The sequence below is a fragment of the Labrus bergylta genome, chromosome 3 (genome assembly GCF_963930695.1).
Source record: "Labrus bergylta chromosome 3, fLabBer1.1, whole genome shotgun sequence".
NCBI lineage: Eukaryota > Metazoa > Chordata > Actinopteri > Labriformes > Labridae > Labrus > Labrus bergylta.
In genome coordinates, this window is record NC_089197.1 from 24555118 (window position 1) to 24582953 (window position 27836).

The following is a 27836-nucleotide window of genomic DNA, read 5'->3' on the forward strand; positions in this document are numbered from 1 at the left end:
TATTTTTTTTCTTGTTCATAATGTGTTTCTTGTTCATAATGTACTTTCATTTTAAAATTGTACTGCTTCTGATTCATTGAAATGAGGAGATTTCAAGACATCATTCTGCAGTGTTTGAAATGACATATAGTGACATAAATAGTAACCTATCATAACAAATCATATCTATAGAAGAAATTGACCTGCCTAATGTTACAAAAGCTAAAAGAAAAAATAAGTGTGTTGCAGGTTTTACTTCAATATAATTGAGGTGATTTTCTACATCTCACCACCAGATGTCAATATATCACTTTAAATAACATTTAGCCTGCTGGGTTTCTCTACTGGCAAATACAAACTGGTGTCACATTTACATCAACAGATAATACTTCTGTGTCTTCTTAATTAAAGGAGTGATGAAAGAATGATGAAAATATTACTTTGTCCCTTTCATTTTGTAGAAAATCCAATAGGAAAAGAAAGAGTTGCACCAAGTCTGGGAAATTCTTTCACCTATATGTCATGTGAGCATGTTTTAGGACAAGATGATGAGAAACTGCTGGGAGAAGGTTTTCCCTGATGTGAATTAAATCCTAACAAAGTCATTTGTAAACAGTCCTAAGCAGCCATTTAAAAGACAAGTCTGCGTTTTACTTCCAGTCGGAGGAAACAAGGCACATTTGGAGAAAACATGTGTTTGCAACCAAATCTGTTATTATGAATTAATATGAAGTAACTCATTGCGCAAAGCTCTATGGGGATTGTTAATAAAATGTGCTAAAATTGTATAAACAATGTTTATTACTTACTGCTAGGCTTACAGAAAAAACAAGATTCAGTCCAGTACAGCCTATAGGCCTAAATGAATTGTGTGTTTCTGAATGTACAATGCCAGCCCAATTAAAGCTCCTATGAGGAGTTTTTAACCATGTATTAGCCTAATGTTAAAAGGACCAGGAAGACATTTTTCATCAGTACACACAACACCACCATAGGGGGCGCCAAACTCAAGAAAAAAACATGCTTCTCACAGGACCTTCAATTCTGCATGGTTAGCCTATTGAACAACTCAAAACACAAAACAACAAACAACTGACATTTAAATAAGATTAACCACAGAAAGCAAGTGCAAATTCGAAAAGTAGACTAGGCTACATTTTTCATGGAAACAGCAAAACACAACTCCTTCTAGGTAGCTGAAATAGGCAATGTTTTTCCATTCATATTTTATCAACATAATTAGACTTCATGGGTGAGGGTTGGGGGTTCAAGGGAGATTTTCACGTCTGTGAGCTTCATGAAGTCATTTACTGCATGCACCATTCTAGCCCACATCTTAAATCCACCCTCTTTATCAATTAAAAAAACAATCTCGATAATAGTTTGAATGTTTGGGTAATGATGAGATGATAACTTTTTTATTGAGCCTAAGCCTCCTCCTCCCCTCATATTTCCCAACCTGGAGACTGCGCAGACCGCTGTGGGGAAAAAAAGTGCCTGTGCAAGCAAAACGGGGAAAGTTCATAGAGCCGAGGTGCAGGATGTCCCGTTAAGGAGAAAAAAAATCCTGCAGAGGAGCAGTGGCAACAAAAGTAGACGGACTGAACGACTGCAACCCAGAGCGAACGGCATTCACAGCACATAGCTTGTTGTTAAACTTGGAAATATGGGCTTTCCGACGATATTTAGTTTTCGTCGGAATGTGCTCAAAGTGTTTGTGTTTCAGTTCATCGCATTACAAGCTGTATATGCTGCCCCTTCGCCTATAATCAGGTTTCCAGGAGACGATACTACCCCCAAAACAGACAAAGAAGTTGCTCTGGTAAGTTTTATTGGCTGTTTTTTTTTTTCTAAAACTCTGTAATTGGCCCTCCCAGCTGTGAATGTATTGTTAAGAAAGCATAAGTGTTTGGGAATATCCATTTTTTTTACATTATTAATTAATGTATGTGTATGTGTTTATTTCCTTCCATTAGCACTATCTGAACAAGTTTTATGGATGCCCACAAGACAGATGTAACCTCATGGTGCTCAAGGACACCTTGAAAAAAATGCAAAAGTTCTTCTCTCTGCAAGAAACTGGAGAGATTGATGCCAAAACTGTGGATATCATGAAAAAGCCCCGCTGTGGTGTGCCAGATGTGGCCAACTACAACTTCTTCCACAGAAGACCAATGTGGCAGAAGAAAGACATTACTTACAGGTCAGAAAGTTATCATTACCTAAACTTTGTCTCAAGTGGCATTAAATTGTCCTGCAATGAAAATGCAGAGAATTTAATAATGGGAGTGGGTCCGATTCATACCAACTGTACAGCAACTCAAATAATGACATAATGGAAGTATTTGACCAGAATGACCAGATAAAGAGACAACCACAACAGAGTTAAGTATTTGGAGTTGTGTTCCACAAACATCTTCATATTATATGTTGAGTGCAGATCACAGAAAGGTGAACAAAACTTGACCCCACCCAACTACTGCTCATAAATCTAACCTAACCACAAGCATTGACAAATAGTACACTGAATATTACTGAATCAGTATCTACCAGTTTGACTGTAAATCCCAAAGCAGCCTTAAATGAGTAGACAAAAGTATAAATACGAAGCCTCAGACATGGACGTCAGCTTGGCCCTGTCTGACCCCCCCCCCCCCCCCCCCCCCCCAACTTCCAGTCCACCCCACCCCCATCCTCACAGTCACTACTGCACGCCTGTAACTTGTGTCCTGCTTACACCAGCATTCCTGCGCCCTATGTGTCAGGTCCTTTGTTTTTCTTCTTTTTGAGGTTTACAACAATGTGAAATTGGACTTTTTTTTATATCAGTGGTTTTGTGTGCGTTGGCAGACTTTGAGCCAAAGACAATAACAACCAGGTTTTTTTTTTTTTTTTTAAGAAATGACAGTGTTGGTTAGTCATGTAACAATGTTTGAACCTTATTCAAAGAACATTTCCAGTATGTGATTCTCTCTGTTTAGTTGGATTTTACCACAAACTGAAGAATGTTAAAAAATCGAATGATAACACAAACCTTTTAATTATCATAAGTTTGCTTTTTCCCTGAGATTGTTTGTTTGAGAATGAAAACTGACTCCCTGATTACCCTGTAGAATCCTTGGATATACTCCTGATCTGGATGAGGAGGTCATAAACGATGCTTTCTTCAGAGCCTTCAAAGTTTGGAGTGATGTCACCCCACTCTCATTCACCCGCCTCATGGATGGAGAGGCAGACATCATGATCAATTTTGGTCGCAATGGTATGTCATGTAGAATATATGGACAGCAAACAGTGTAAAGACAGCTTTAACATTTCAAGATGATCTCTATATTTTTGGGCTGAATCAGCAGCTTTATCATAAGACTCTAAGGATTCGTATGACATAGAATTAAAATGTCATCAATTTTAAATAGAAAAATGGGCCTTAAAAACCCTGCTGAACTACTATAGTAGTGCCAGCTTTTATATTAACTTGCCTAGATAGGGCTTAAAAATAGTATTGCTGGTTTAAATTGGTTTTATTCTCTCCAGTAGAATTATTCAAACATTCTAGTTACTATGATAACGTTAAGTTGCCTTCCTCTTCAAAGATGATGAATAAAACCAAAGTTAGGCAACAGTTGAACAGAAGTTCACTGCCTTGTTTAAGGTTTAAGGAGCAACAAGCCACATGTTATTACAGTGACTGTTATTCCTGAAAAGCTATGTTTATCTATGAAACAGTAATTGGCATGGGTATTTCCCGTTCCTCAAACTAAATCAGCTATGTGATATTTACTCACAGTGTCATAATATTTTTTCTAGTCATAGCTGACCCTGTTGAGAAATAATCTGATAATAACAGAGCAACACAGACATAAAGCAGCCCCCTTCAGAAGGTGCGAGACTTTACTTTCAAAAGCACAAATAGTCGTGAATATTTTGATTTTTTTTGTTAAGTGCAAACTTTTTTTATTCACATTTTTGTTGTTTTCTGTCGAGCACAGAGCATGGAGATGGTTACCCGTTTGACGGCAAAGATGGCCTCTTGGCTCATGCCTTTGCTCCAGGCCCAGGGATAGGGGGAGACTCCCATTTTGATGATGATGAGCAGTGGACGCTGGGAGACGGCCAAGGTAATCGTGATACTTTGCTTTTAAAAAGCAATAATGCTCAGTGTTATGGCTCAAATATTTGTTACGGAAAGCTTTTGTGATTTATGTATAAATAATATACAATTGTATCAACCTGTCTGAAAGGTGCCAATTGATCAAATTTTGCATTTCCATATCTAGTCCTATAAATCAAAACAGTTGTATGTACAACTTCAGGTCATGGTAAGATAATGAATAAAGTGATGAGCTAAACGCGTCCAACCCATACAAAGTTTGACATGGAAAAATTGTTGTACTTTCCAATATTTTGATTTTCTAAACTTTGTCTGAGCTTTCTGGCATCGACATGACAAACCTGAGCCATCTGGAAGCTTAATAATATGAACTAACTCTCTTTCAAACAGATTGACCCAGAAAGTTTCCTACAACATATGATCTCTCAAAATTCATTATCTGTGCAGAAGTAATCTATAAACCCATTGTCCCATTATCACGACTTAGAGAAGTACCACAACACTTGGGATGAGTTTTCATTCCCTTTCCCAAGTTTATGCCATTTGCTGTAATTGGCACGTGTCTCACTTACGAAATGCTGACCAAAGTGAGAGCATGCTTTTAAAATGCTTTTCTGTAATCTATCAGGCCATTGGTTTATATTTAGTTCTACACAAAGTATACTTGCAGGAACCTTCAAGGTTGGGCAGTGTATCACATTGAACATTATGACACCTTTTCATTGGTTTGGGGGAAACAGATGACAGAGATATGATGTATAAAGGGTTTGCAGTGGACATTTGTAAATATGGTCTTAATTTTTTAACAGTGGTGAAGGTGAAGTTTGGCAACGCTGATGGAGAGTTCTGTAAATTCCCCTTCCTGTTCATGGGCACCGAATACAACAGCTGTACGTCTCAGGGCCGTGATGACGGCTTCCTGTGGTGCTCAACCAGCTACAACTTTGATGATGATGGCAAATATGGCTTCTGCCCCCATGAATGTAAGTTGGTCCTGTGTTTTCTGCTCCAGTGGCTTTTTAATAGAAAGACTATAATTAGAACTCTGTGGCCCAGATCTGACCTCAGTGTCATTGATGTCAGGTCACTAATGCCATGCCCTACTTGCATGTTACTGAACTGAAACAAAAGCCGTTCTGCACCATACGGGGAAATTAAACTTTATATGAGATTGTTACTAAATTTAAATGTGTTCTGCTGATTTTGGAAACATGGAAAGTAGGTTGTACGGTATGCCAGGAAAGTGTTGTTCTTTGTTTGAAGTGAATTATGGAATATTTATTTTCCAACTCATTGCCCCACTTTAGAAAACTGTGCTTTGTTTAACATCTTGTTTATCTGTGTTATGTTGTTGTCTATGGTTCGAACATGATCACATGCCTTCACTATGTAGTGCCAAGGTAAACATGTACTTATGTAGTTGTTTTCAAAATGAGAACACATTGTTTATGCTGGAGCCTCCCATTCTATTACATGTTTTTCAAATGGAAGAAATGCAACCTTTTTTTTTGCTGAATTCAAATATTCTCTCTAAGACCTTTATCTTAGAAAGTTTGAGGGGTTAAAAGTCAAAGTTTCTGACACTAACAAAAAAAGGAATGTTGGCTCATTTTAGTCAAGACGTAAATGTTTATGTACTGTTCTTGGTTTTGCTTTTAAACTATTTAATGTGATGATTTCTTTTTCAGTGTTATTCACTCTGGGTGGAAACGGAGATGGTGCTGCATGTAAATTCCCCTTCAACTTCCAAGGAGAAATGTACGACTCATGCACCACTTCAGGCAGAGACGATGGCTATCGCTGGTGTGCCACCACTGAGGACTACGACCGCGACAAGAGCTTCGGGTTCTGCCCTGAAACTGGTTAGATTTGTCATCTACTGTCTCATAAGATGAGAACTACCAAGTGTTTTTAGTAAATACTGCATGTCCATATCTGTTGTGCAGAAGTCTTCAAATGGCTTCATACTACAGTGCGTTTTACTGCCTGTGTTTATTTTGCAGTGCAGTGCATTGTGCCCTGCCTGCTGCGTGCTGGTTTACAGGAATGCTCCAGCTGAGCTTTTCAGTCGTACTCGCAGTCTGCTGAAAGGCTGTGAAAGTATTTTAATGTGCAGTGGCAGGGCTGATTTTCCATTCTGTCAGTGGAACTGGTTTTAGTGGAGGTAGTGTGGTAGTGGAGAGAGGGGTAGACACATAGAGAGGTACGACTACCAGAGGTTTCATCTGGTTCAGATTGATAAGGAATGTAGCTTTGTTGTGAGCTTCTGCTAAAAAGGAAATTACACTTTTTTTTTTCCTTTGTGAAAGTAACTCTTTGAAAGAAAATCAATTTGGGCGGGTGCTTTTAGGGATTAGTGCCCTGTGGATTTGTTACTGATGTTGTTTGTGTTGTGCCAGAGTATTCATGATCAGAGTATTCATGATGCTGATTTCAACATCTTCTGTACTCACTTCACAACTTAATACAAACCAAACTGCTCTGAAGACACATTTTGGCATATGAATAAGTTCATGAGGAGTTAAATGAACTAATATGACTGCACATCTTAGTGTTATAGTTTTACCTTTTGTTGTTCCCTGCAGCCATGTCCACAGTGGGAGGAAACGCAGAGGGCAGCCCCTGTGCCTTCCCCTTCACCTTCTTGGGAGACACCTACGATGCCTGCACCTCATCGGGACGCAGCGACGGCAAGATGTGGTGCGCTTCCACCAAGAGCTACGATGATGACCGCAAATGGGGTTTCTGTCCTGACCAAGGTTGGAATAGTGTTTGTGGGCCGTTCATGCTATAGATTTGGAGGGGGATTTACCACAACAGACAAATAATCAGTGCAAGATCATTTGCCAGTCCCAATAAATATTATTTCTAATTGATATGTCGCAGTATAGCACTTAATGAAGTACCATCACGAGTAGATTGTAGCTAACAACTGAAAGACCTTTGTCCACTCCCATTTGAGTATCAGTATCTTATAAAGGAGAATCCAAAGTGTAGTTTCTTAATGTTGTTGCTTTCTTCCAGGCTACAGTCTGTTCTTGGTGGCTGCCCATGAGTTTGGTCATGCCCTTGGCTTGGAGCACTCTCAAGACCCCGGGGCACTGATGGCCCCCATTTACACTTACACCAAAGACTTCAGACTCTCCCAGGACGACGTTAAAGGCATCCAGGAGCTCTACGGTGAGAAAAATGTCACATGTGGCTAGTTTCCATAACAGGGATTCAAATTAAATCCCTAACAAAAAAACAACAACATTGTTTTAATTCGAAACTATGAACGATTATTTTAGAGTCTTGTGACTCCCTCAAGGATGAAATCTTTTGACAGATCTTTTCAAACTCTTTCCTGTAACAGGTGTGTCAACTGACCAGCCATTGACTCCAACCCAGGGCCCAGTGACTCCGATGGACATCTGTAAAGAGCCGGTTATCTTTGATGCTGTAGCACAGATCAGAGGAGAGACCTTCTTCTTTAAGGACAGGTAATGAATTCAAATCAGGCATGAAAGTTCTATTATTGTTTATACCAGAAGTAGAATTTAGCTAATGTACAGTACATAATAAATACATCCATCAAGGTTTGTTGTTAATTTCGGTGAGGTATAATATTTTCGTTAGCTCTCTTGATTCGATAATGAAAAAAGTGAAATGCATGCTGGGATGTGTTGAAACTCACAGTCATTCCCTGACTCTGAAGCTGGGAAATCTGTGCTTTATGGGAAGATACAAAGAAAATAACTAACTACAAAAGAAAATAACTAACTACAAATGTTTGATGTCATAATCATTTCTTTTAAACATCAAACAGATTGTCATGGACTTTATTGTCATTTACTCTGTCTCATATTTCAGTCTTGTTCCCCGATAAGATAGTCATTTAAATGCTTGTTTGCATGATGTGACAATTAGCAAGAGGTAAAAACAAACAACTCTTCACTCATGCAGTGACAGCAAAACTAGTCATCAGTCCCAAACACAGCCTACCATCCTCTCCTCCACTGGCGCCAGTGAATCTAAAGTCTCGTAAGCTTACTGTGTCTACTGGCTGACCCTGTGCAGAAGAGGAGTTTTCGTGAAAGGCTGTGGTTTCAACAGCCGTCTTTGTGAGTCAGTGTGTTTTCCTGTAGAAAGATGGACATTTTCATTACAGCAGCTGAAGTTGGTTACAGGCAAATTCTTTTGAGTCACTTTGAACAAACAATAAAATGGTTTAAAAAGATTGTCCTTGTTAGTTATGATCAGTTAAACATTTCTCGCTGTTCTGAAAAATAGACTACTTACTTTTTACAGAGCTGTATATCCATCACGGCCATTTTTGGAAAAAGTGTCCAAAGCAAACAGGCCAGCATACCTATGCACGAAAGAGTGTAGTCTTTCAGTTAGCCTGCTATTCCTCTCAGGAGACCTTGAGTTACAGAGTTAGACTCTTTGAGAAACATGCCACAACCCTGCTCACAAGTTCTGATTTAAAAAAGAGCTTCTTTTTTTTCTGCTCTTTGTGGTTCTCTGCAACACATTTGCAATGATAGGCAGAGCAACTCAGACACACTGTGGCCTGTTTTGAGGAATTTTAGCAGGGTGAAGCTTTCCTCTTTGCCTCTTCAGTTAGGAAGCAAGACACTGCAGAGGAGAAAATTGTATTATTGGAACATTTAAAAATCGTGGCATAGAGAAAAAATGACTTAAAATTCAAGATTTCTTGGCATTGAAAGGCCGTTTACATTCTGTTTATGCTATGCTCAACCAGTGTGTTTGTTGCCTATATTTATTAACTGTACAAGGCTGTAGGAGACTGAGAATAGAGTATTTGAAAGGCATTGAAGTGAACATACATCATACAGCACATTAGTATCAGCGTGGCTCTGTTGTTCTGAAAGGCTGAAAAAGTCGCCTGCCGTTCATGAGCTTAAGTGCTCAAAAACAAAACATGTTCCATACTGCTTCAGATAAAAATCAGAGCTAATACTCACTTGACTCTCCCCCTTGCAAAAGTTGGATTCCCCCTTTTTCAACTGAGTCAGCATATTTATGATGTAGGACAGATCTTGACAATGAGTAATGCTTGTAAAACTCGCCGAGCTCAACAGAAAACTGTGTCAGTCTGTCTGGAGGCTTAAGAAGAAGGCAATTATATTCTGTCTCATAGAAACAGTTTGGCTCGTTTTCTGACTAGATCTTTTGCTAGCAACCTAACTAGTGCTTGTATGCTAGCATATAACCATTACAGACTTTTTGAAAATATTCAGTATTAACTCTCAAATTTCATGCTTCAGTCCAGGCTGATTTGACCGAAGGTTAGAGTGATAACTGTAGTCGTGGTTTAATACTTCATAAGCTCTTTGTAGAAATACAACAGGAGAGTAACTTGTTTTTATCTCTTTCTGAAATAGACTGTGACTATCTTGAACTGTAGACACACATTTTATGAGCCTTTGTGGTAGGTAGTAAACGCTGTGACAAATGCATCTCATTTCTAGTGGCTGATTTCCATGAAAGACGGCCTCTGTTTTAACGTGGGAAACTTTCTGTTAGCATAGTAAATTATTATAGCTCCTCCAACTGTGTGAAGAAAGTGAACTAACAGCCAACAAAAACAACCACATTACTGTTTCCAATATCTAAATTTTAACATATTGGGTGACTTGTGCAGCTCAATGGGACGCTACTTTATATAAAAATAGGTTTAACGTTTAAAGCAAAATAGCTCATAGTACTTAAACCTGTTTTACAGCCAGTTGGCCTCTTTTTAGACCATTGACAGCATAATTCACATTCCTCATTTGATTTTCTAAATGTCATTTGAGACAAAAAATCCATTAAAGTAAACATCCCAGCTGCTGCTTTTTTGTTAGAATTACATAAGTGTTGTATTGCACTGCATTACAGACCTTAAACATCAGTCTCTAATACCACACAACTATGAAATAGCCTCAGGAACAGCAAATACAGAATTATGAATTATCTTCTTGAAAGAAGTCTCAGCAATGGCTTGGGATATATATCCTTTTAGTCTGTCTTCTTAGCCAGCTACTAGAGCATAGAAAGTGTATATATATTGTTGGTTTTAATTAAGTGGTAATGGGGTCAGGCCCTCAGGAAGACTGCTTAAATAATGCATCATGATGTTTCTCTGGTCAAATAAACACTTTAATGTGTGTATGTGTGTTTGTCTGTACGTCAGTAAACTGTCTTCATTTTATCATTACTTATTGTTGCAATTGGTACATCTTTTTCGGTTTAAAAAATAGGTCAGTGGAAAAGAGTTTGGGAAGCTGCTGTTGTTGTGCAGCTGTGTGTTGGAAATCCGGGCAAGATAGGTCTTGTTCCATTGGCGTCGGCAACCTTAGCTCAACGAGAACCAGATGCTCATGAATCAGGCCATTGTGGCTGGCTCGGCCAGTGGAGCACTTGCACTAAAACTAAATCCTCGCACACATACAGAAACACACACACATGCACACTCGCACACAAACACACTTCCCCCACCTCCTGATTATCCCCCTCTGCCCCTCTTTCACTCTCACTCTCATTTCATCCCCAGCTCATCAAGCTTACGATTGCTCACCACTCACTCTCTTTCTGCCAGGTTCCTGTTCAGGTCAGTAAACTTCAGAAGCAAACCCAATGGCCCAATGCTAGTGGCCACCTACTGGCCAGATCTCCCTGCCAAGATAGACGCCGTCTATGAAAACCCAGTGGAGGAAAAGACCGTGTTCTTCTCAGGTATGCTGACTGAATAAAGAAAAAGAAAAGAAAAATTATTTAGATCTTTCTGACTTGTGATGTCATAATGAGCAGTGTTGGGCAAGTTACTGAAAATGAGTAACAACTAGTTAGTACTATCAAAAATTGACTGAGGAACTGCATTATAAATGTTCTGCAACTAAATTAATTACTCAGGAGGTTAACTGTAGTGTTAGCTTTTTCCAGAGCTGGGCACACATGCGGAAATCCATTGAACGTTAATGCACCAGCGTGATTTTCTTTTATTAATTTACAATGTGGACGATAATTTTACAAATGATCATCGGATTATTAACTTCTGGTAAATTTTGGTTACTTGATTCACTTTCGCTAACTCAAGTCAGCTGACCTCATTTGCTCCTGACTCTCCGAAAATACCGGGTAGTTATCTCTTTTGTCAACTGACACATCTGTATGATGTGTGATGCCAGTCATGGAGGGGGAAAGAAAGTCTTGTTTCTACTCAGGCTCTCATTGGTTATAGCAGCCTTGCAACAGTATCTTTATGGATTACATTTTTTTCTGAATTTGGATTGTGGGGAATCTTGACGATGCAGTAGGACCATTTGAAAAAAAGAAAAAAAAAGTAAGAGTACAGTAGACTGTTAGACGGTAAGAAAAATTAATCAGTAAGACCTGTTTGTATATAAGTCATCTGACAGATGCATAGATTGTGGCTGCTATGTTGGTTGGATGTTGAAATGGTCAAATCACAAGAATCACAGCTTTCACGCTATGCATAGCGTGAGTGATAGCCTACACACAGAACATCGTTTAAATAACTGATAACAGGAATAATACACTTACTTTGGCGTTTACTAAGTAATCAGGGTCTCTTAACTAGAATCTATTAACATTGCAAAATGCTCTTTTTGTTAGTGTTTTTGTAATACTGGCCAATGTTAAAGTTAGTTTTAACATCTGTTAATCATTAACTGAATTAGCATTTCACCTAAAACTCACCACTTTTCTTGTTGTTTAACTTGAGCAGGGAAAATCATGTTGAAAATTTCCAAGACAGATACAGGAGATCATGCCAAAATGTTCATCAGCCTGTGTGTGTTTACTGCACGCAAGGTTCTTTCTCCAAGGATGCCTAGGTGCTGTTGTTAGCATAACCTCAGCCTCTGAAATAATGTCAACAAACTTTAATCTCATGTATCTTATGTAGCGGAAAAAATACTAAGGGACTGGCAGGAGAAACTCTGGATAAAGTCTGAATGAACTTTTCGGCTGTTTGCGTTCACACATGCAATTCCTCCTGAGAATATCAGGAGTTTATCAGGAGTTTATCAGGAGTTTATCAGGAGTAACGCTGTACTACCAACGCTGCATTTGAGCCAGGCACCCTGTTGATATCATCCGTGAACTGTGATCAGATAAACAGACAGCTCCCCTTTCATGAACAATGAAAGGGAGTCTTCACTCTTTTACCATCTGGATGTCTCATTTTAACATTCAAGACTTCACTGCAAACTGAAACATTAGGAGAAGCAGGAATGTTGGCTGAGCACTTTTGTGTGCGGTACAAACTCTTGGGACGGTTGAAATAATCTGCCAGGTAATTAGTGGTTTATGATGCGTTCTTTGCATTTTACGAATATGACGACCTTCCTGAACACTAATGAAATTTACAGGACATATTTGTCAGTTTGGTAGACTTTAACAGCAGCACTGGTTTGGCTATTGAATGGTTAAAGATGATCTCACATCGATGTGGAAATCTATGTGGTTAAAATATTTTTGGGGAAAATAGACTAAAACCTCGATTAAACAATCCTGTGTTAAAACAATTACGCTTTATCATTTAAACATGTGTTTTCAGTGTTATTGAAGCCATGATTCCACACTTTTTAACTATCATATATTTGTCCTCCCAGGCAACGAGATGTGGGTCTACAAAGCTGATGAGCTGGAGAGAGGATATCCCAAGAGGCTCTCCAGCCTTGAGCTTCCCACCGACCTACAGCAAGTCGATGCTGCCTTCAGCTTCAACAAGAACAGGAAGACTTACTTGTTTTCTGGGGACCAATTCTGGAGGTGAATATGAGCAGAGTGTTTTTAACCTCATCACCTCTTATGTGTGGTACTGAGTTACGTCTGGACCTAATTAGTGTTTGCCCTGCAACCCATAATTGCTGTTAGCCCTTGCACAATGAAATAATGTGATGTGCAGGGGGACTCATTGAAGGGTTAATCTTACTCTGTGTACAGATTCGATGAAGAAAAGAAGAGAATGGACCCTGGCTTCCCCAAACTTATTGCTGATTCCTGGAATGGCATCCCAGACAGCATAGACTCTGCCTTCAGTCTCAATGGAATTGGTAATACATCTTTCTTTTAAAGAAGTTGGTGCTTGGAGGCTCAGTGTGATTTAAAGGAAGGAATGTGTCCATGATGATAACAGCACAAGTTAACATTGAAGGACCTACAAATAAAAGGGCCTCAATGGAGGTATTTCAGGATGCTTCTAAGATACGAAATCTAAAAAATATTAACAGAAAGAAGTTTCAATAGTAAATAAACCATACGTTTTAGTACTGATTTCCAAAGCAAAATAGCAAAAGACCTGCTTAGCCTACAACTTCATATTAGTCTTAAGAAGATTGAAGGGATAAATGGATTTCTAACAGTAATATAATATAATATAGTACAGGGTAAGGTCTTTTACCTGCTTGTTTGTAAAGTGCCTTGAGTTAACATTTGTTATGAACTGGTGCTATACATATAAAGGTGGTTGTGGTTCTCTGTGTTCTAGTTTAGTGTTTTACAACTGGCCTTCCTTTTGGTTATGTTAGGCTCTATCAGTGAGCCTGGCAGTATGCCTCTGTCAATAAAGCTTCTCATATACCACCCAGCAAGCAGCGAGGCCGTTACGCCAGAAATGAACAATTTAGAGGAACTGACTGTTCAGAGAAAATAAGAAATAAGACAGGCCAAAGGGAGTAGTTGTGCAATTAGGGAGTATCTGTGGTCTAATGTTAATGGAAGACAGAGGGAGAGTTGCTTAACAGTTAGCTTCTTTAATGTACTGTTAGTGAATACCTTATGTTAAATGTACTTGTTGGTGAGCCAAGCATTTCAACAAGAGTGGAACACATACATACATACATGGTGAGAATTTATTTTATTTTTTGTACTCAAGGTTACTTCCATTCATGCTGTCGTCCTCAAACCTTTGGCCCTGATGCTAAGGGTGCAATTCAAACTTTTTTGTCCATGGCAGGCAAGCAGGGATTTTTCCATTACTGCCCTCCTAACATACACAAATTACTGTAGTCAAAACATAACCGTTTTTCCACACAGTGAACAAACATATTTATGTTAAGGAAGTCTGTGGCGCTCTACAGAGGTTCCTCTGTATGCTTCCTGATTAGCATGATTCACAAAGAGGCTATCGTTGACTACAGCAGATCCTGATTAAATGTTAGAATCGTCTTCACGTTGATTGTACCTGTTTTATAAATGTTATTACTTGTTTTAGACATTGTTATTTTAAAAAAACAAATACAACTGTTAACAAAGGTTATCTTGTGCTTGTCTTTTCTCAGATTACAGCTACTTCTTCAAAGGTAACCACTATTTCAAACTGGAAGACAGCAGCTTGAAGATTGTCAAATTGGGAGAAATCACAAAGGACTGGCTCGGTTGTTGAGCATTTTCAAAATGTTTCGCAACTCGCTTTTTCCTGCAATCACATCTGGCCTCTTGAGGACATTGCCATAGTACCAAACACAACTCTTGGTTTCACCCTGGCAACTCTGCACACACCTGTGAGCGATGTGTCCCTTTCAGCCTGAATAACTCGCCTCCAGCTTTGTAGAAAGGAACTTCGGGACTTTATACACAGGCTAAATATAGGCAACTGGATATTTGCTATTTTACTGTGTGATGTCGACTGTCATTTGTTAGGCTCAAGCAGATTTTTTTTTTTTTTTTTAAATGTATGCCCCATTTTATGTTTGATAGTTCTTTGATTTGTTTTTTTAAAACTCAGACATCAGGTATGTCAACACTGCATTGAACGCAGTGCTTTACTGTGCTGTGAGATATTGCTGTTTTATGCACACTTTATTTTTAAAGGCTGTTTTAAACCACATGAGTAATTCACGTTGGTTTAGAATTACTTTTTTTTGTCCATTGTACTAAGTGCAGTTTTATAAATGTATCATTTTTGATTAAGTAATTTTGTGATTGTTGTGCAATACATTTGAAAAAATGAATTTGCACAATGCATTTGACCGAAAATGGTGCTTTAGAGATTGCTTTTTGCATAGAGTCCTAAATATAATATTTTATATTCATGCCTTCTGGATGTCAGAAAGTAGTATTTGCAGGCACTCATTATTCTTCATTTGGTTAGCACTTCATATAGGACTATAGACTACAAGGGGAATGGCTCAATATGGAGACCACATTATTTTCCTGGCAGCTCCATGTTGGATTTCCCTTCACTTTTGGTACAGAAGGATTTAAGGCACAGGTTGCCTCTAGAGGCTATATTGGTTTGCTGCATGATGGAGTCATGACAAGAGTACCACAGTAGTATTGTTTGATAATTCCTTTTTTTATATTCTGTTTTCTCTCTTGGGTTCTAACAATGCATTAAATGTACTGTGTTGTTTTTAATGCTTGAGCACTTTGTTACTGTCATCAATAAAGATGGTCAATATAGATTATTTTTGGGGTCTTTGCCTTTGATTTAAGAGGACAGCTAAATGTAATGTGGGGAGAGAGAGTGGAACCTGCAACCAGTGCAGTGAGGACTTCAGCCCACTCTACCAAATGAGACAGATTTGCCCCAAAGATGGATGAATCTGGACTGCTGATGAATACTTTCAAATAGTATTCATGTGGACAACTCATGACACAGTTATAGGCCTGTGAATTCAGCAACCAAACACAAGCTGTGGAAGAGATTTTCACAACATAAGTTGAATTAGCAATAACAATGTTTAAAATAATCTTGCAGGTAGAATCCTTGGATTCAAAATGATATACAAGTCAAAGAAATTATGAATTACCAACACAGCGTAAGCCTACTTCAACCAGAGGTTAAAATTATGCTTAAAGCAAACAAATGGCCCTGTAAGTGTCATATGAAGCCTATATATTCTTCAATAATGTAGTCTGGTGCTTTAATGTGTTCACATCTCTTAATTCTGTAGCTGACAGCTCACGAGCAAGGTTAACATTTTGTTTCTATTCCTTGGTAGTTCTATAACACTGCAATATATTTATGAGCTTGCCATATGTTTTCATGGAAAATCAGATTCTGGTCTGCTAATAGCTGTGAAGTAGTTACAGTGGATGAAAAAACTACAGTAATTCATCTTAAAATCAAGTAGAAGTGTGAAGAAGTGAATTCATCTAGCTCAAATATGTCCATTCTCTACTTCTTGGGTAAATTTCCAAAGGAAACTGCGCCCTCATGTGGACATTTTCACGAGTATGTATACAGCTTACATCCTTAAACAGCCTTGGAAATTGAATCACTGCAGATCTGCAACTTGTGCATTATTTCCAGTATCTTTAGGTTTATGTTTAGCACAGATTGATACAATGGCTGAGATGTAGGCTGGCCTAATCACATTTTCAAAAAAAACAAAATATAGGCTTGTAGTCAGTGAGAGAAGCCCAGCTGCAACATCAGCTTGTCCTTCCGTTTGTAAACAAACAGATCTAACGGTGTAATAGCGCAGTGCAAAATGTTCTAACAAAGGGTTCACAGAGAAAGTATGAAAAATCCTCCTGCAGGCTTCAAGATGAACACTGTGGTCGGAATTGAACCCTGCGGTGACCACGTTTGGAGGCGGAGCCTGAAAAACGCCAGTCAGGAACCGCTCGAGCTTGGAGTTCCTGGCCGCTCGTGTAATCGTCTGAAAATGGTGAAACGAAATGAGAAAGCAGGGTGCCTGTTGCGGAAGTGAGATGATAACATAACGGAGCCTCGACCAAAAATAATCTCCCTGTTTGCTCTGTCACCGGACTGCGATGCCGCCACAGCGAGTATTCCCCCTGCCGAGGCAACAATCCCTGCTGCTGCCTGCGGTCATCAACCCGTTTGTTCAAGACACCAAACTCACCAAAGCCGCTGTGATCAAAGTGAGTATGCTGTGTGGCTACAGTCGTCATATAATGGCAAGCTTTGAGGAAGAACGCTGTTTATGGTCATCGCTTTCGGCCACACGGCTCACACACGGGCAGTGATGTGAGATTACACTCACACACAGGCTGCTGCTGTGTTACCACGGCCTGTATAATAATCTCCTGCACTGAGGCTTTCGCAATCGGCTTGCAAAGCCTCGTTATGTGCAACAGAAACAATGAGATCCGTTATGTGCTTTTCTAGAAAGCCTCCCAAAGATGTGGATTTGCAGACTCGTGTGTGTGGCCTGTGTTGCCGCTGTGAGAAGCGTCAACGACAAAGGGTGTAGTTCTGACAGCAGATTTGACCCTTTACGGTAAAGGCCTGTTTCTCACTGTGTGTGTGTGCGTGTGTGTGTGTGTGTGTGTGTGTGTGTGTGTGTGTACCCTTTTCCATGCAGTGTGTCCTCCTGGGAATCTTCCTGGTCCCGGTTCGAGCCATCCTGATTTCCCTGGTTCTCATGGTGACATGGCCAGTGTCTGTTATCATAACCTTCAAGCATCCTCTGAAAGGAGCTGTGGAGCCAATGAGAGGATGGAGACGGTAATCAGGACACAAACACTATCCCTTGCATCATCTATGTATCTTTATACACACAAAACTAACAGGAACAATGCAGGAAGTCAGCAGTGACATTGTTTTTTTCACTTCCTTAGCATATGAAAGGAAAAACACTGTTACCATCATGTAAACGCTGGCGAAGGAACACATAGAGATTGAACTCAAATGTCAGGGGATTCACTGGACTAACACACAGAGTTTCTCTAAAGCCAGAAGCAGTGCGCTTCCTGGTTTCTTAAACTTGTCAGTAAAACACAGCAAAGGCAGCACAATCTCAATATAATGGGTCTTGACGTGACTTAAACGTGCAGAAGCATGCTCTGCAGCTGAATCATCCGTCTCTTGATCATATCTGCACCACAAGCTTTACTTAAGCTCAGTTCTCAGGAAAGGAACAGTCACTGGTATAAGCAGACTTTATAAAAGGAAATATAATGATTTATCTCTTAAATACCCCAAACCAATATATCAGCCAATGGTTACTATTATCATCATGCAAACGAATGGCTAGGCAATGCTGTTATAATCAATGCATTATACATTTTCATTATATGCTCATTTGTTGATTAAATGTAGAATATTGTATTGTTGGACTGTGTTTTTACCTCTGAGGAGCAGACAGTACAGCAAAGTAAACTACCCATATGTGTAAATACTAACAGCTGCTACACAGTTGTACTGATAACAGGATAAGTCCTGTTACATTGGACCATGGCTCTTATATGTATGACCATATATGGTGCTGGTGATGAAAATCGGAGCTTATCTATTAAGCCATTTCAAGGTCAACCCTTTTACTGATTTGCTGTGAACAGGCCCAGATATTCTCATGGTGGTTAAAGCAAGGACACTTTGGACAAGATAAGTTAGTAGTTAACGTTTCACAGTTTGAGTTAGTCCTCTTCATCTTAAATGACAATTACAAACTCTGATAAATGGTGTTGGGGATGTTTGTATTGTTGATTCGAATGAGTCCCTGTTAAGGCTTGTACAGCAGGTCACATTGAGATAAAACACTTAACTTTCCTGGCGCTGATGGCCTAGCGGTTAGGTCATGCCCCATGTTAAGAGGCAACAGTCACCAAATTTGGGAGCCCAGGTTCAAGTCCGACCTGAGGCTCCTTTTTCCACTGTCTCACTCTACTGAGCTCAAAAGTTGTGTACTTGTAGTTTGCTTTAACAACTGGGGCTTTAAGACGAGTATACTTGAATGGTGTTGGAGAAGTTGTAAAAAAAAAAAAAAGGACTGGTAATGGAACATGTGTTCCTCTTTGTTGATGCGTGCCTTTTTTTTTTTTCAGAAGTCAATATTTAAGTGATAATAACTAGATAAGCTGTTTTACATATGACGTTTTTGATATTTTGTGATTGTGCAGGGAGCTGCCTCATCTCAAAACGACATTATGCTGCTCCAGTTTTGTGTCTCATTGAGCCAAAGGGCTGATGCTGATTGAAATATATCGAGTTTTTTTACACTCTTGACTTTTAAGAGTTACACATCAACATTCAAAATGTTATCACGCACAGAACTATGACTATATATATGACTATGACACTTCTGTCTTGACTTTGGGGAAGTAGCTGATTAAGTTAAACTGATTTTTATCTTCATGGGGGGCAGGAAAGTGGTGAGAGAATGGTGCAACTCTTCCTGTTTAACGTTTCCACTTTGCACTCACACAACTGCACGTCTGATATCGCTTAGACTTTTACAGGAAGAGACACACAGACTTTCACATGTGTATGACCACTTACCTCCTCTATAAATATTATGCCAGTAAATAGCCGGTGTTTCGCGGCCGATGATGATGCTCGTTTGTGTACGTACGAGCACGCGAGGGAGAGCGAGCAGCAGGTTACTGGTGCAGTTCGCCAAACGGCCATGCTGTATCGCTACAAACGCAGTATTTGCAGTTTGTTGCATATAGCCCCTTTTAAATAGTGAGTTCTTGTAAATCAATCATGTAATCATCTGTAACATTCTGGTTTTCTCCAGGTTCATGTGTCGGCGAGTGATGGCTGCCTTGGGGAGGGCTTACTACTTCTGCATGGGTTTCAGAGTGGTGATTAAGGGCAAGCAGGTCAACAGCAGTGAGGCGCCCATCCTGGCCGTGGCCCCCCACTCCACTTTTTTTGATGGCATTGTGTGTATTGTTGCTGGCCTGCCCTCCACCGTCTCTCGTGTAGAAAACCTGGCTACACCCATCTTTGGCAGTAAGACACATTCTGTTTGCTCAATTATATGCTGCAGGCTTTAGGGGAGTATGTGTCAATGTGAGCTTTCCTGTTCCTCTACGTCGAGTGTGTGGGTGGGTGTGTGTGTGGGTGTGTGGGTGTGTGTGAGCTTGTGAAAACACTGATAAGTGTGAAACATGTTTTTCATTTTGTTTATGTGCCATATGGTGACACCACAGGGCTGGTTTAATGTATAACTGCTGTTTAATAATGTTCCTGTCAGTTCCTGTTTGTATTTAATGAAATGGCCCTACCCTGTTTGATTGTTTATTACTAATAAACCTAAGCAATAGCTCCAAGGACGTCACATGAAATAATCAGAGGGAAATATGACAAAAAAAAAAGTACTTTCTCTTTTAGGGTTGTGAGGTAATGTGTGTGTGTGTTTTCCCACTCTGTAGGGTTTGTGCGCTGTCTTCAGCCTGTGCTGGTGTCCAGGAAGGACCCAGACTCCAGGAAGAATACAATCCAAGAGATCGACAGCAGAGCCAAGTCAGGGGGCAACTGGCCTCAGGTCAGTCACAACAGCATCAACAACAAAAACAAGCTGAAACTACCTCATACTTTACTGGTATCAGCACAGGTTACAGATCAAACTCAATGCTCGTCAGCTTAGAAAAGCTCAGGAGCTCAGGATGGTAGTTTGGTTTCAAGTGAAGTAATTGTATTCATAGTTTAATTACTTAACCATATCAAAGAGTGAGCTAACATGCACATACCATTGGAATAAATACATGTTGGATTGTATAATTCAATGTTTATTTAACCTTTGTATGCATCAGAATCATAACATTGTATTAACCATACAAAAATGACACAGCATGTCTTTGTTGTTTTTATTCACTCACAATGCTTTGTTCTTCAGGTCCTCATATTTCCAGAGGGAACGTGTACAAATCGTTCATGTCTAATAACTTTCAAACAAGGTGAGATATTTCAAATTTGATGTCATGTGGTTTTAAGAGCTTTTGGTATGCACCAAAACATGTCAAATACAATGAAAAATAAATTGACTATGATTTAGCTTATGTTCAAAAGCTGGTTTTCAGGGAGATGCATGAATGAGTTTGATTTTTCCTCAGCATACATTTGTTCACTGTGACACATTTTGTTCTGGTGCTTCCTATCTCTAGGTGCCTTTATCCCAGGGGTCCCTGTGCAGCCTATACTTATGAGGTATCCCAATAAACTGGTGAGTGACTGATGGAACAATTATTTGATACATTTCACCTCAAATGAGATGAGAGATGAGATGAGATTCAACTTTATTGTCATTACACATATACAAGTATAGAGTAACGAAATGAGGTTTGGCATCTCACCAGAAGTGCAAATTAGCAGAAAGTGCAAGAGTCTGTGCTATGTACAGTAATTGAGTGCAAGAGTCTGGGCTATGTATCTGTGCTATAATCTTCACAGAGGACATGCTGTTCACTACTAGACTCAGAAGACAGTTAATATGTAGATGGAAACAAAGATAAAATGCATCCAATTGGGGAAGAGAACGCGCACTTACAGCATTAAATCATTTCTTTAATAAAGCAAAAAATGTATGGAGTTATCAGTTACTGCCCATCTGCATATCTTTAAGGTCTTGTTTATAGCCTCTCGTGCTGTTGGCTGTACTAAATTGTAAAACTAAATTATAATCCATCACAAAAGAAAGCTTTATGTCATACTGTAACTATGAGATGAACTGTATCACGTAACCTGATTTATATACCTTTTTTCTTCCCAGTTCTAACTTTTAATGAAGGTTTTTCTTGTCGAATATTTTCCCCCTTTCAGGACACAGTGTCTTGGACTTGGCAGGGTTTCGGCGCGTAAGTATTCTGTATACAGCGGTTTATCTGAAAAGGTTTCTCATGTTTCATTAATGCTTTTGTGAAAGTGGTGTCTGCTGCTTCTTTTTCAAAGTCAATACACACCATTAGGACATAAAAGAGCCTCGTTGTTGCTTCATATTTCTAAAACTGTTGCTACTGTTGGATCAACATATTTAACTGACTGTTCTGCTTGTGTTGTGTGTAGGATGAAACTGCTACTTTTGACTCTGTGCCAGCTGTACACCACTGTAGAGATAGAGGTAAAGGAACTTCTCCAAGCCTACATCTATATATATATAATGGCAAAGAAATGTTTCATCTTTTCATTTTCTTCTAGGTATTCATAATGATCAATACACGTGTAAAAAAACAAAACAAAAAAAAAACATGAAGAATCAAAAATTAAGCATTTTCATGTCATTCATCCTCATTCATAATTTGTTTTATGTGCAACTTATAGTGAAATCCAACGACAGACAGCGTGTCATATCGGGGAACATGATTATTTTAGCTGTGCAGGAGGGGTCAGTGCCACTCTGCTGTTATGTTGTAGCAAAGACAACTAAGTGGTAAACATTTGCAACTATGTCATTTTTCCTTCTTTTTTTTTTTTTTTTACAGTTCTTGCCACCACATATCCCCACAGAGGAGGAGAAGAAAACCCCTTCTCTGTTTGCTAGCAGAGTGCGAGACTCTATGGCCCAGTAAGAGTTCATCTGTCTTAATTCATCATGGCGTTCTACAGTGCACGACTTAAGCATGCAGTACAATAAACTATGAATTAGAAGCAGAAGTATACATGCCACTAAAAAAACCAAATACAATTATCACGCATGTACATGTATGTTAATGAAAGAACATAATAGCTGGTGAGTCTTGGTGTATATTGAGTTTACTATGATGGTGAAAATTTGAATTCAGCAGAGAGAACATATGCCCGCATACTTGGGAAAATACCACAAAATGTTTTGACACACATTGTGAGTAAATATAAACTTTTTGTGACACTCAAAGTGTGTGCGCTTCTCATCTCTCTGCTGTTTTGTGTATTGATGTGATGTGCATATGAATAGCCCTCTTTTTCGTTCATTTTTTTTTCCCTGTGAATTTGAATTCAACCAATATTGAATAGCTTTATTGTATAGCTGGTCTGGTTTGTGCACTCCTTTTATCTGTGGTATCTCTGCATTTCCGCCTGGCCTTGTCCTTCCATCTCTTCACAGTTATACTTAACTGTGTACTGGGTATGCAAACTGTCTGCTTTCAGAGCTTTGGGAGTGCCAGTGACAGATCACACGTATGAGGACTGTCGTCTGATGATTTCAGCTGGCGAGCTGACGCTGCCCATGGAGGCAGGCCTGGTTGAGTTCACCAAAATAAGCCGGAAACTCAAGTAAGCACATTTCACTTCCAAACAGTTTTGGCATTACCAGGCAGTGACATTAAACGGTGCTAAATGTGTCTCTTTGTCCCCTGCTCCCTCAGTATGAAGTGGGACAACTTGAGGAAGGAGCTAGAGGGCTTCTCAGCTATGGCCTGCTCATGTAAAGGAGGGCGGATCACTATCGAGGAGTTTGCCAGATTCCTGAAGCTATCCATCAGCCCGGCACTTGAGGAGCTGTTTGCACTGTTTGACAGAGTGAGAGACAAGCTAATCAAATATGAACTTTTTGTATAGCCAGAACGACTTTAACAACTGAACAGTAAGGATTGGCTCTGACTCACATAGAAGGAAAAGCTCTACACATGTATTAGTAGAGAACAGAATGTGAAACCCTCTTATAATTAAATTTATAGAATATTTCAATCCTATAATGGCAGCTTGATTTAAGTTTACCAGCTTAGAGGATTTCATAGTGCCAGCTAGAATTTTTTTTTACAGCCTTAGGAAGGAAAATGATCCAAGCAGTTTGGCCTCCTTCCCTGGTATGTGAACCAGAGGTTTGAGTAGGAGTGGCCTAAAAGCAGAAAAACAACGACCAACATTTAATTCAGAGTGTCTCTTTTCATTAGAAAATACACATCTCTACTGTATACAGTACAGTACCATAAAGAATTACACCCTGTATACATCAGCGTCATCATATTACAGTCCAAGTTTCCCATACTCTGTATTGTTGTCGCTTTGACCCCCGTCTAGAACGGAGATGGCACCATAGACTTCAGAGAGTATGTCATTGGTTTGACCATCCTGTGTCGACCAGCTAACACTGAAGAGGTTCTTCTAATGGCTTTCAGGGTAAGATTCATATCCCGACATTGCTGTGCTTCTTATAGGGTATGAAAAAAAAGACACAGTATTGTGTACTGAATATAAATAATCACAGTAGAAATATTTGTAATCCTGTATCTACAACTTTTACTGTATGATGTGGTCTTTTTATTTTTATAAACTATACATTTTGTGTATGTATGAATATTTATATTACAATGGAAAAAAGAGCTGGATGCAAGAAGAAACACGATGTCAGCTCAATGGCTCTGCCTGCAGTTGATAGTAGAGCCCAGCAGACAGAAGCCGAGCTGGAGGAGGAACAGAGGCAGCCTTCAGAGAGGCTTGGATAATGTCAACGTAACAATCTGTGTCTGTTGAGAAAATATGGAGTCACTTTGCCGGCCATAAGGACAAATGTGATTTTGTACAAACCGTTCTTTTGTTTATTTAATGTTGCTGGAATGTTATTTTTGTCCAATTTAGCATCAGCAAAAACATTTTATAGCATTTTCTTTTTCGACCCACCTACACATTTTCACACTTTGCATGTTTAGGAAAAATAAAAGTTATCGAAACATTTGTTAAGTGAACTGTATATTACTCTGTCTCTGCAGCTGTTCGATATAGACGAGGATGAGAAGATCACTCGAGAGGAGTTCACTGCCCTGCTGCGCTCAGCTCTGGGTGTGTCAGATCTCAACATGGTTAAACTCTTCAAGGAGATTGATGCTGATGGCTCCGGTTTCATCACCTTCAGTGAGTACTTTGAAAACAAACATCAAATGCCAGGCTAGGTTTTAGTGTTTTTGTATCTGCTTTAGTTTCCAACCAGGTTGTATTTCACAATGTTGCTTCCTTTACTCTTAGCTACACTTTGGTGAATAATCTTCTCTGTGTTTTGTCAGATGAATTTCAAGCCTTTGCCATGACGCACCCGGAGTATGCCAAACTCTTCACCACCTATCTTGAGCTTCAGAGATACCAGGCCATTCAGGAGGCATGTCCAGGTGATCTCCAACTGTCCGGTCAGACCAGTTCAGAAGAAAATCAGGAAGACAGCACCTCTGACAAAAAAGATGACTGATATTGAGGGCGACTGTGAACCTCGCTGAGAGACTGAACTCTTATCTGAGAGGGGAAAATGCAAATGTGTTATCAGCCCTCCAACGAATGAATATAAGCAAAATCAAGTCACGTGTCACTGCGGAGCCATGTTATAGGTTGTGTGCTTGCCTTTTTAAAGACGTTTTTTAGAGTGCTGCCATTACATTTTAGTGCCTTATAGATTTTAAAGAAATCTTCCCCGAGCTACTGCACAAGACATGTAGTTTTTTCATCCTTACATTTTTTTTGTGTGTGAATGTTGATGTGTCCGCACAAAAAAACAAACAAAACAAAAAAACAAATGAAAAGCTAATCATATGATTAATATATGTCTGAACTCACATGCACGCTCAGTGTTTTAACTGTATGAACCCTACAATGTTTAGATTTCTAATGTTAGTGACAGTGTGTTTATGATGGATTCAATACTTTCTTCACATTATTGTTGACTGCCTCACCATGTTTCTGCCTTTTCATCCATCCCTCTCTTTGCCCTGAGCTTACCCTTGCTTGGACTGAAATGAACATAGCTTTGTGTGTCTCTTATTGTCTTTGTGAACCTTTGTATATGACTGAAAAAAAAAAAATGCCAAACACACATCTCTTTAAATATAAGCAAACACTCCTTGTGCTTCTGTGTTGCCGTATAATTAGTGTACAGTGTACTTTATTAAGATCTGTCAATCTGGCAACCCACAGATGTTCTGTATAAAAACTATGTCCATGAAGAGCGTACACGCTAGCACATTAGTTTTTTCTCTCCCCCCCCCCAGCGCTCAGGGACACAGACCTTGTAAGACGGCTGTATAATTAGCCAGAGGTTTGCTTTGCATGTGTATCTATTTGCATTTTTACTGAAGCCTGTTGTTGCTGAGACAGCAGAGTGTCTGCACAGTTTTAAGTTTACTAAAGCAAATGAACCACTGAAAATAGGGCAATTTGTGAGCAAAAAGCCAACAGTGCTGCTTCACAACATTGTATTCCAGCGGGGTGTACTTTTAGATTAACTAGCAGTGCTGTTATTATTTTACCATGTGCTTTGCAATTATGTGATTTTCTTTTTCTATTTTTGTTAACACTGCAAAAATTTGCTTTGGAAAATAAAACAACACAATTTTAACTCTTGCATGTGTTATTAGATGCACTAGTATGTAAATTATTAACAACTTTCAAAGAGATTTTTTTCTAATGAGGTGACTATTGGCTTAAATCTAATTCTCAAAACCTCCACAAGAGGGCAGCACTTACCTGTTACTTTTCCACTGTGTGTTTATGTGCTAGTTGTAAATTCCAGCTTGATTTGCATTACTTTTTTCATGTCGGCCTTTACAACCTAGGGCTACACAACCAAGAGGTTTATGTTTTTATCAGATTAGACAGACATCCAAATTTAAGGTGGATTCTGATGTTGTTGAGGAATTAGTTTTTTTATTTTTCCTTATTGGTTTTAGGACTGATGCTGAACATGAAATAACTTTAAATTAATCACAAGAGCTCAACACATATTTAAATTAATACAAATGTCACATTTTATCATGTACAAACACCAGCTCTAAAAGAAAAGATTGTATACATATAGATAATTTGTTGTCTTAATACTTTCATGGCAGCAGGAAAATGATACGTGTTTTTTTGTAAAAAAAAAAGTATTGGCATTATCTTTAAAGATTGCTGTGCTAAAAATGTTCCATTATTTTGCACTTCAGACAACTGTGTGGGTTTGATCATTTTTCTTTTATGTGAACCATCTTGTTTTCATTGATAATAATTCTGAAAGTCTTCCATTCTGTATCTTGAGTGTGTGTTAATAAAGATACAGATCCTGAAAAAATCCTCGCAATGTGAATGTTTGTCTTTGTTCTAACACGTTTTTATCTGTGATTTTTCTCTGAATATCATTAGTGTAGAACTGAAGTACATACACATGCTTCTTAACATTTTAATAGTCCCACAAATAAGTGATTCATCAGCTTATTGGTAATAGGGGTTGCTTTGAAGATAAATTCATTCTGAAGTAATCAATTCCCCCTCTGATCTGGAAGTTCAAATGTAACATGACCCAAGGTATTCCATTCTGAATACAACTTAGGTGAATGTGCTCACATACTAACAGACAGTCAGTGAGACACAAGAATCGCAGGCTCCTTGTACACAGAGGGGGCTGAAATAAATGATTGAGAGTGGGACGCTTCATTAAATGCCCGCTGTTAGACAAACTGTGATTACCAGCTGTTATTTCCACCTTCAATTTGTTTTAACCTTTTCAAACGTACAGAGGCTCATTTCATTTTAATCAAAATTGATGAGATGGCATGGAATCAATTAAATCACATTGTTTCCGCGCTTGCAATGCGACTCCTTCCCTACCCACAGCTCTGGCTTTCCTATCTGGTCCCACACCCCTCCATCCTCCCTCTTTAGTCTGCATGGCTGTTGTATATTGCATCCATTTCAGGCCTGCCTGCGGGCTGATCCTGTCGCAGTAGATTGCAGGAGATATGTGTTGCTAATCGAATTTTGTCTCCTTGGGACCTGAGTGAGTGAGCAGCCTCTGTTTGTGGACCCGAGCTGGACACAGGCCTTGCACGGATGGGGGACTCACCATGCCGGACTTCAAGGAAAGGTCAGGAGTGACAGGCCTCGCTGTTAAACTAATGTGACACTACTCGTTGCCTCCGTTTAACCAGGTGGGCAAAATCAGGACGAGTCCCAGCTGAGTTCCAAGTCGGCCATGTTTTAGTTCTTTTTCTAATTAAAGGTTATTTCACCTTAAGTACATTTCAGACAGCTTGCCTTTTGGAGGAGAAACGCTGTTTACATTGAGACACATCTCCTTATATGTTATTGCTGAAAGACAAGATCCCAACTACTGATGTTATAAAAACAAGTTTTCCATCTTGTAAAACAGTCTAT

At 39.2% G+C, this 27836-nt stretch overlaps 2 protein-coding genes across 2 annotated transcripts; both read left to right on the forward strand.

The window, feature by feature from the left end:
* Positions 1-1479: 1479 nt before the first annotated feature.
* On the forward strand, positions 1480-15513 carry mmp2 (matrix metallopeptidase 2). Its single transcript, XM_020635889.2, has 13 exons — positions 1480-1801; positions 1956-2182; positions 3093-3241; positions 3969-4097; positions 4900-5073; positions 5779-5952; positions 6676-6849; positions 7115-7270; positions 7446-7572; positions 10677-10813; positions 12715-12874; positions 13049-13158; positions 14386-15513. Exons 1-13 carry the CDS (start codon positions 1646-1648, stop codon positions 14487-14489), a joined length of 1977 nt encoding a protein of 658 aa, XP_020491545.1. The 5' UTR covers positions 1480-1645; the 3' UTR covers positions 14490-15513.
* A 1131-nt stretch (positions 15514-16644) lies between these two features.
* On the forward strand, positions 16645-26043 carry lpcat2 (lysophosphatidylcholine acyltransferase 2). The gene is made up of 14 exons (XM_020636251.3): positions 16645-16939; positions 17383-17525; positions 19540-19757; positions 20180-20292; positions 20644-20704; positions 20912-20970; positions 21567-21601; positions 21810-21864; positions 22226-22308; positions 22872-22997; positions 23090-23243; positions 23745-23843; positions 24434-24575; positions 24725-26043. Exons 1-14 carry the CDS (start codon positions 16829-16831, stop codon positions 24901-24903), a joined length of 1578 nt encoding a protein of 525 aa, XP_020491907.1. The 5' UTR covers positions 16645-16828; the 3' UTR covers positions 24904-26043.
* The last annotated feature ends 1793 nt before the right edge of the window (positions 26044-27836 follow it).